Below are 9,091 nucleotides of genomic sequence, written 5' to 3' on the forward strand. Positions count from 1 at the left end.
CAGTGTTTTCAAAATGAATTAGCTTGGAATTTGCCACTTTTTTCAAATGTGATTTGAACCAAGAGTGTCATTTACTAAGCTACCCAACACTTTTTGCTGTGTAATACTGTTACCGAGTTAAATACTATTATATTTACACCGGACGCAAACTTCGCTTACTGCGAGATAGTGGTCATAGTCGACGTTTGGTCTCCGTAAGGACCGCACATATGTATTTTTTCTGACAGTCAAGCAACGCTTAAAGCACTTAAAGCCTGTACTTGTGATCCAAAGCTAGTATGGGAGTGTATTCTCTCACTGACGCAACTGACGGAAAAGAATCAAGTAACCCTTTACTGGGTTCTCGGCCATTGCGGAGTGGAAGGAAATGAAAAAGCCGATACTTTAGCGAGGCAGGGTTCATCTACGGACTTTATCGGCCCAGATCCGTTCTGTGGTGTGTCACCAAGCGCGCTTAAATCCGAACTTCGTGCATGGGAACACAAAACAATAGAGGAAAATTGGAAATCCTCTAAAGGACTAAGACAGTCTAAGAGCTTTATACAGCCAGACCGTAAAAAGCCTATCATTGCTTAATTTGAAGAAAACCGAACTAAGTATAATAATAGGACTATTTACCGGTCGCTGTCCGAGCAAACGTCATCTCAAAACGATTGGTAGGCTGGACAATGATATTTGCCAACTCTGCGAATTCGAAAGCGAAACCGCAGATCATCTGCTCTGCCAGTGCAGTGCACTAACTCTTCGTAGACTAAGAATTTTCGGTAAAGGAACAATGGAGCTTTTCGAAGTCTGGTCTGCAAACCCCAATCGGGTAATAAACTTCATAACAAGTTCAATGCCGGACTGGAAGAAGAGGTATGAATTGACAATGACAAACACTTCCATCAATAGTGTTATGTCGGCAACTAATACTTAGACAAAAGAAGAAGTATACCACAATAGATCAAAATAATGGTCGCAGTAATCAAATCTTCCGACAAAAAAAAAGGACCGCACCTCTACGACGTCCAAAAAGTTCTGTCCATCAACCAGAATGTAGTCAATCTGAGAGCAGGTTTCTCCATTAGAGTGTTTTCAGATATGTTTCCGAATGTTCCGTCGTACAGAATAAGTACTGCAGATAACCATTCCTCCGACTGCAGCGAAGTTGAGCAATCTCAGGCCGTTTTCGGTAGAAGCGAGACTTTCTCTACCAGAAAATGGGCGAAAGAGCTTATCGTGTACATCCTGTACATTTGCGTCCTCGATGCCCATTTTTATGCCTTGTCCTCGACATTCCCCAAATGTCAAATGTCTTTCTTGAAGTTTATAGAATTTCACGTCATCGGGTTTGTCGTTCGTCCATTCGTACACATTGATCAGGCTGTAGGTAAAGAATTTGCCATAATTCTCAAAACGCATAGGTCCACCTAATGCCTCGCTTAATTTGTTTTCCATGTAATACGAATCCGACTCCATACTTTGCTTTATTGCCGCCACTGTAGTAGATGTGATACTTGAATGTCATGCCTGGTCAGGAGTTTGTGTTTTCTGATGGGAAACTCTTCATCTTGAAACAGCCGCACAATGTCCAAAATGATCGGCTGTGGGCACCGACGTAGGCCAGCATCCCCCCGTCCCACATAAACATCCCGCAGTTCCAGAGCGCCGCGTCGGTGATGGTTTGAGGGGCCGTATCCAAGCGTGGAAAGCTTCCACTTGTGTTTATCGAGAAAACTATAAAAACCAACGCCGTGTACTATAAGACCGAGGTTCTGGAGAAGGTTGTGGCCCTAGCACTTCGTGACCTCTACGGAAAAGATCATTACGTCTTTCAACAGGACGGCGCATCGGCCCACACGCCGAATATCGTCCAAGCGTGGTGTCGGGAGAATTTGACAGATTTTCTCGATAAGACTTTGTGGCCTCCCAGCTCCCCGGATCTTAATCCCCTGGACTTTTATGTATGGTCGTACATGCTGGCCAAGCAGAGCGAACATAAAGTGGGCACTGTGGACCAATTTAAGAAGCTCATTTCCAAGATCTGGGACGAGTTGCCCATGGACCAGGTGCGTGCCGCGTGTGATTCTTTTGAGAAACGTCTCAAGCTCGTCATAAAGCACAAAGGGGAGGGGGGGGGGGGGGTGGGTAGCTAGGGTAAAGGTTCTCAACAAAAACATTGCTTTAATAAAAATTGACTCAGAAAAGAATATCTTGTATTTTCATTTTTTAAACACATTTTTAAAGTGTATTTGAACTTATTGAACACCCTGTATATATAGATGACGGCCTTAGTAAGGGGCTGCAATGCCTAGTCTCGCAGACGGGCCAGCCGTCTTTTTTTTGTATGGACATTATAACTACGATTGTAGTTATAATGTAGTTATTGTGTTGTATTCTGCACTTCGTTGTTTTTGCAGTATCGCTATAGTGAGCCAACTGCCCAATATCCGTTTTTATCCTCTTTTTCCTTTTGTACTAATTTTTACTACTTTCCAACCAAACAACGCTCTTTGGAGCTAGGAAGTGCGGAGACTAGTTATAATTTGGCTTTGGACATGAGGCTTCATTACGCACTTCAAGCAAGTACCACTCTTATGACCTGCGCTAGGCTTCATTTGTTCATTTGTACCAGCAGAGAGCCGAGCTGGCTCTTGCTTGCTGTATCAAGAAGAGGCTTCATTGTGGCTCTAGGGCCCCTCGGTCAGCCGTGTTAGATATACCTGGCGAGACACAGCGTCTCATACGTCAGCCGCCCGCTACGGATAAATCACTAAAGGGTGTCCCACATCAAATTGCACCATGGAAGAAACGCTGAAGAAAATTACCTAATTGACCGATCCTTTTCAAACTTTCAGACAACAAAATATAACCAATTATTAAGCTTTTGGCATATTTGTTTCATTCAACTTCAATATCATAACCGTACGCTCGCACCTTACGCGCTTAACTCCACTCAAAAAGTTTTGTACAACCTAGCTGCAGCTTCATCTGTACGGAAATCCACTTTTTCTTTGTGTCTTCCTCAGACTTGACCTCCTTCCGTGCTTCCGTAGTGCCTGCTTCATAATAGTCTAGTATATTTTGATGAGCCTTAGTTCTGGTGCGTTGGAGGCGTTCATATCCTTGGGTACGAAAGTAACCCCGTTGGCTTCGTACCACTCCAATACATCCTTTGAATATTGGCACGAAGGTAGATCTGGCCAGAAGACTATAGACTCTTGTGTTGCTTCTGTAGACACTGCTTGAGGTAGATCTGCCCGTTTAAAGTCCCGGTAGTCACGAACGGCGCACTCCGTTTGCCACATGATGAATTTCTTATCCAAATCATGTATTTCTTGGTAAACTATGGAAGTTTCTGCATCCTTACTTCCTCAGGAACATCAAACTTGTGCTGAGCGGTGAAGTACAGTAGCCCCGAAAGCTGCCGGAAGTTCGCCTTAACGTAAGTCTCATCATTCATGATGAGAGAGTTGAAGATTTTCCAGGTGGTCGCATAAAATAAATTCGCGACGTTGCTTTTCGGGTGACGCCATTTTGCAAGTTCATTCGAATCACACAGAGAGCTTCATCTAGGTGATGGTCTTTCATGCCTGCTGTTCAACATAGCGCTACAAAGTGTTATGAACCGAGCGGATATCAACACGCGAGGCACGATATTCAACAAATCTAGTCAATTCGTCTGCTTTGCCGATGACATGGATATTATCGGCAGAACATCTGTGGTGGTGGCTGAACAGTACACCAGACTAAAGAACGAAGCAGAAAAGATTGGTTTAAAGCTAAGTACGCCAGAACAAAGTACATGCTGGCCGGCGGAACCGAGGCCGAACGACGCCGCTTCGGCAGTAGTATATTGATCGACGGCGATGAGTTTGAGGTAGTCGACGAATTTGTATACCTTGGCTCACTGGTAACGGCGGACAATGATACCAGCCGTGAGATTCGGAGGCGTATTATCAGCGGAAGTCGTGATTACTATGGGCTTCACAAGCAATTGCGGTCGAGCAGACTAAGTCCCCGTACAAAATGCATCCTGTCCAAGACACATATTAGACCGGTTGTTCTCTACGGTTTCATGCCCGTTTCATGGACAAGGCTTGAGGAGGACCTGCGAGTGCTTGGAGTTTTGGAACGACGAGTGCTAAGAACGATCTTCGGTGGCGTACAGGAGAACGGAGTATAAAGGCGAAGGATGAATAATGAACTCGCACAGCTCTATGATGAACCCAGTATCCAAAAGGTGGCTAAAGCTAGACGGATACGGTGGTCAGTGCATGTTGCAAGAATGGCGGACAACTACCCTGCAAAGATGGTGCTTGGCTCAAATCCGGTAGGAACAAGACCACCAAGAGCGCAGCGAGCAAGATGGTTAGGCCAGGTGGAGCGAGATCTGACGGAGAGTCTCGGTGTCCAAGGACTTGAAGCACACAACCGAGTTAATTGGAGAAACATTATTCAACAGGCTTTGTCCTAGGACGGCAAGCCACCTATAAAAACGTGGTACTAAATAGAAATCATTTTCCAAACCCAATTTAAGATCTTTCTATCATTGTAAGAATAGTTTTATTTCCCTTCTCGAAGGAATATAATCACTTTCTAAATGTGTCACAGTATCTTTCTTTCTAACTTTTCTTCGTCGCTTTAGACAAAATCCAAGCATCGTCACCTTTCGACCGAAAAATTGAACCCATTTCCTTTTGTTGTTGCGGAAAATTAAATGTTGGTACCATTCAATTGAACCGGTGCGGTATGCAGACCGACCGGTTGGATGACACGCGGCTAGCACCCTGTGGCGCATGTCACCCACAGCAAATAACAAACGCGTGCACCACTCCACAAAGGATGCTGCAGAATATCTCAAAAGATCGCTACTACTGCACCGGCACTGGCGATAGTTTCCAAAAACAGCCGGCCACCAGCATATTTCCGGGGTTGGTTTTCACATCTCTTGCTTGAATCGGATGCGCGTGTGGCGTGTGGATGATTAAATGCTATTGACATTGCTAATTTTTGAAGTGCCCTATAATTCATAGCGAGCAATACGACTCGAATACAAATATTTAATGATACAGCAAAGTAAGGGAAGGTTGTAACGCCACCGCCAGCGCTCACGGAAGCGCCCTGTTGAACGCGGTTTAATTGTATAGTTTTCCGCATGCTTTGACTTATGTCCGGTTAGTGGGAACCGAACAGGAACAAATAAAACGAGGGGAACTAAATATGTATTTCGGATTCGTTGCACTCTATTATCGAGGTGGTTGGTTGCGATGACAAATTATGATAAATTTATTTATCTTTCTCAATGGATAATTAGTTGCAGTCTAACGAAACTCTCATGAGAACTTGCATGAGAATATAATACCGAGGAAAGTGAGAGCTTTTTCTCTTACGTTAATTAATAACTGTGTTTTCATTGCTAAATAATGTTTTTCAATGACTGAAATGAAACTTTACCGCGACCGAGGATTGCTCATCTGTAGCACCTACTTTTGACGTTTGAATATTCGAAAGTCCTAATGGATTAAATTGTACTTGAAATTGGAACTCGATTGAACTTCAATTGGCAGGGCCGGGATAATTGCGGGGCTAGTGCTATATCCTATTGATTTTAACAGCCTCACACTATTGGCCCTTCTAGTTGCAGCAACCTAATTATGACTGAAATTGGTCGTATATCGGTTGACATAACTGGATTATAACAACTGCGCTAGCAGGGTGAGATTCGAACACATGACGGCGACCGACTTGTTAGACCAGTGTCGTACCTCGAAGTCATTTTGGAGGTTAGTCTTGGACTTCATATCGGAGTTGTAACAGAAATTAAATTACTACATGAAATTGGATTATAAATGGGATTTTGAGCCAGCAAGGCTGAAGTTTTTCTTCTTTTCTTTATTTTAAGATATTTTGTTGGATTAAGATTGAACTAGAAATCGGGGATGAAAATGGAATTAAATATAAACCCGGAATTGGATTTTAAATAGGCCATTAAAATAAAATCGGACTCAAATTCAGTTTTGAAATTGAACTTGAAATATTGGTTTGAAGTTAGACTTGAAGTTAGACTTTAGAATTGCAATTGACCTTAAAATCGGACATTAAATTGTCGTTGAAATTTGACATGAAATTGAACTTGAATTGGACTGTGAAAATGAACATGAAATTGGATTTTTATAAGACTGCGAATTGGACATGAAATCGAATCTCAAGGGGATTTGAAATTGGACTTGAAATCGATGGTAATAAAATGAAATTAGATTACAAATTGGATTTAGAAAGGGACTTTGAGATTGGACTTCAATAGGTCTTCGAAAACAAACATTAATAAAGCCTGCAAGTCGTAGGCGAAATACGTATTTGTGGAGAAAAAATATAAATAGTAGAATTTAATTTGAAAAGCTTTCGTTTTTTATTTATTTTCAGGTTCAATAGGTCTTCAAATTGCACTTGAAACTAGACTTGAATTTACAATAATTTAGACCTCAAGTCGCAAGCAAAATTCGAATTGAATCAAACTTGAAATTGTTAAATATGGGACATTGAAATTGGACCTCAAATTGCATTTAAAATTAGACTTCAAACCAAACTTAAAATTTGACATTAAATTGTATTTGGAATTTCGACCTGAAATCGCAGGTGAAGTTGGAATTAAATTACTTAAAGTTTATTTGAGCTTTTTAGTGTAATACGAAAATTAAATGGAAAAGGAAACTTTTTTCACAATTAAATTCCATAATCAGTTTTATTTACGTTAAACACGTATTTTGACTACGACTTGCAGGCTTCATCAGTACCTCTCTTTATTTGTCTATTTCGCAACAGCGAAATACATATTTGTCGTAAATAAAACTAATTGCGGAATTTGATTCTGAAAAAAATCATTTAATAATTAAATTACATTTGATATTGGACCTAAAATGGGACATTAAATTGGACTTGAATTTAAACTTCAAATAGTACTTGAAAATTGACTTAAATTGGACTTGAAATTAAAGATAAAACTATACGATCAGAAAATTAATTGCGTCAAAATAGATTCAGCCCAAAGAATCTATTTTGACGCAATTAATTTTCTGATCGTTTTACTCAATACCTGGATATTGAACTGGCAGCTCCGGACTTCTCGGTTGCACGTTAAAAATTATTTTTTTATGTATTATTAATTTGTTATAGAAGGCGGGGCACGTGCCCAATATGCCCCACCTTGGGTACACCAGTGACTGTAAGATAAAACTAAAACTTTAATTCGGTTTCAAACATCAATCGACAGTTGAAATTAATCCAAACAAACAGACTGTAGTATTCAACATCCTTCAAATTTCGCGGACCAGCAATCCTTACGAGTTACGATGACATTACTGTCGATGACAGGAAATAACGGAGGAAATAAATCTAAAGTGGTCACGTGGGAAACACACGACCTTGCGTACGGTTTTTGTGAAATTGTTCTATTTACGCTTCAGGCGATAAAATTTACATTATAATTTTCGTCTCACCCTCCCCTATTTTGCTTGTACTTCCTCGTCAAATTATCGGCAAATGCCTTCCTCCGGTATCCGCGTGGAGGTTGCCACTAGCTTTCGCGGGCTTATGGTAGTGCTAGAGATTATGGGCTAAAAAAATACAACTTTACCGTATTTGCCACTTTTCCTTCAAGTACAGTTTGTAGACGAAATAACAACGATTTTACCCTACTCATTGACCCAATTGGATTAGGATTTGTTTTTATTTGCATTTAATATTATATTTATAATGTTTTCCCAGTGGTGGTAAATCGAGCGCAGCAGCATACGCTACCCGCTGGACGCTACGGTTCCGATCGGCCGTAGGGGTGTGGGCAAATTAGGGTGCATCAGCGTTAGAACCCAGCCTCGCACACGAAAGCATATGTTCCTTTCTACCTAAGGGTTCTTTTCTGTTGTCTATTGGCAAGCGGTTGAATGCGCTTTGATCGTTTTTCAAGTCCAATGATAATGATGTTTGCGTGAAAATGCTATTGAAAGGGACATCCGCCAGGAAGCGTGCGTCCTTTGTGGGTGATGAGATACGCATGTATCTGACGGATTAGCTTTTCTAAACTTTTCAATTGGTTTGACATTTTCTAAAAGGATTTTCTTCTGATAGTTGAGGTTTGTGGGTTAGCTGGTTGCACCGTGTGCGGTTTCGTGAGTGGATTAGGCAGGCCGTTGTAACGGCAAAGTGTAAACATTACATGTTGTTCGTGGGAAATCAAAACAAAACGGATTTCAGGGATTGAGATATGGTGGGAAGTAAAATACAGTACCTCCCAAGCAATTGAAAATTTGTATATTGAACTACCCATGGTTTCATAGTTGTCGTAACTGCCAAAATGAATCCAACCTATATGGTCTCGGCCCCGTAGATGGGTAACTACTTATCCGAAACCGGTCGGCAAGAAGGTAATTTTATACTTATTCTAAGAACAAAAAGTTAAGTGTCCAAAGTTACTTAAGATCCTGCCTCAAATTAACATAAATACTGCTCCACGTGCCCTCCGCAGTGCAGAATTTCTTCGGCCGAATTTCAGAAGAACTTATTACGGACAAAACGATTGGCTCGTTTAGAGCTAGAGCTATGTGTTGTATGTTCAATCGTGTATATAGCCACTTTGATTTTAATTTTTCTGCTAATTGTTTTAGACACTTTAGACACTTGTAAAATTTAATTGCAATCTGGTGGATATGTAAATTTAGGGTGTTATAATCATGTAGACGCTGTTGTGGGTATGAAATGGGGAAGGCAAATGAGGACCGTCCAATATAGCTCTAGCCATCCCAAGCCCCTACCTAGCACCTCCACATGGCCATACCTGGTAATGCTCTATTGAGTAGCCAAGCTAGAAGGTGCGATGTTGGGTGGTTCCCGGTTGCCTGATCTCAAAACCGCGGTTTTGGGCAGACGGCGGAGCCACACGGCCATGTGCTAATACGTAAGCCTAATATAAGTTATTTTAGTTATTTTTTTTTCGTTTTAGTTTATGAAGCATCTCCTGCTATATAGTAAAAACTTTGGCCAAAACGAGTTTTAATACTGCACATGGATACCAGAATGAAAAAATTAAATTAATTATTAGAAGCACTTATGG

At 41.2% G+C, this 9,091-nt stretch overlaps 1 protein-coding gene across 1 annotated transcript in view; it reads left to right on the top strand.

The window, feature by feature from the left end:
• LOC128739757 (uncharacterized) overlaps positions 1 to 8,654 on the top strand; it is a 34,259-nt gene extending 25,605 nt beyond the window's left edge. The window contains 2 exon segments of the mRNA XM_053835257.1: positions 6,767 to 6,840; positions 8,646 to 8,654. Of these exon segments, the coding sequence (XP_053691232.1) occupies positions 6,767 to 6,840; positions 8,646 to 8,654 (83 nt within the window).
• The last annotated feature ends 437 nt before the right edge of the window (positions 8,655 to 9,091 follow it).

Source organism: Sabethes cyaneus, chromosome 3, assembly GCF_943734655.1.
Source record: "Sabethes cyaneus chromosome 3, idSabCyanKW18_F2, whole genome shotgun sequence".
NCBI classification, from domain to species: domain Eukaryota; kingdom Metazoa; phylum Arthropoda; class Insecta; order Diptera; family Culicidae; genus Sabethes; species Sabethes cyaneus.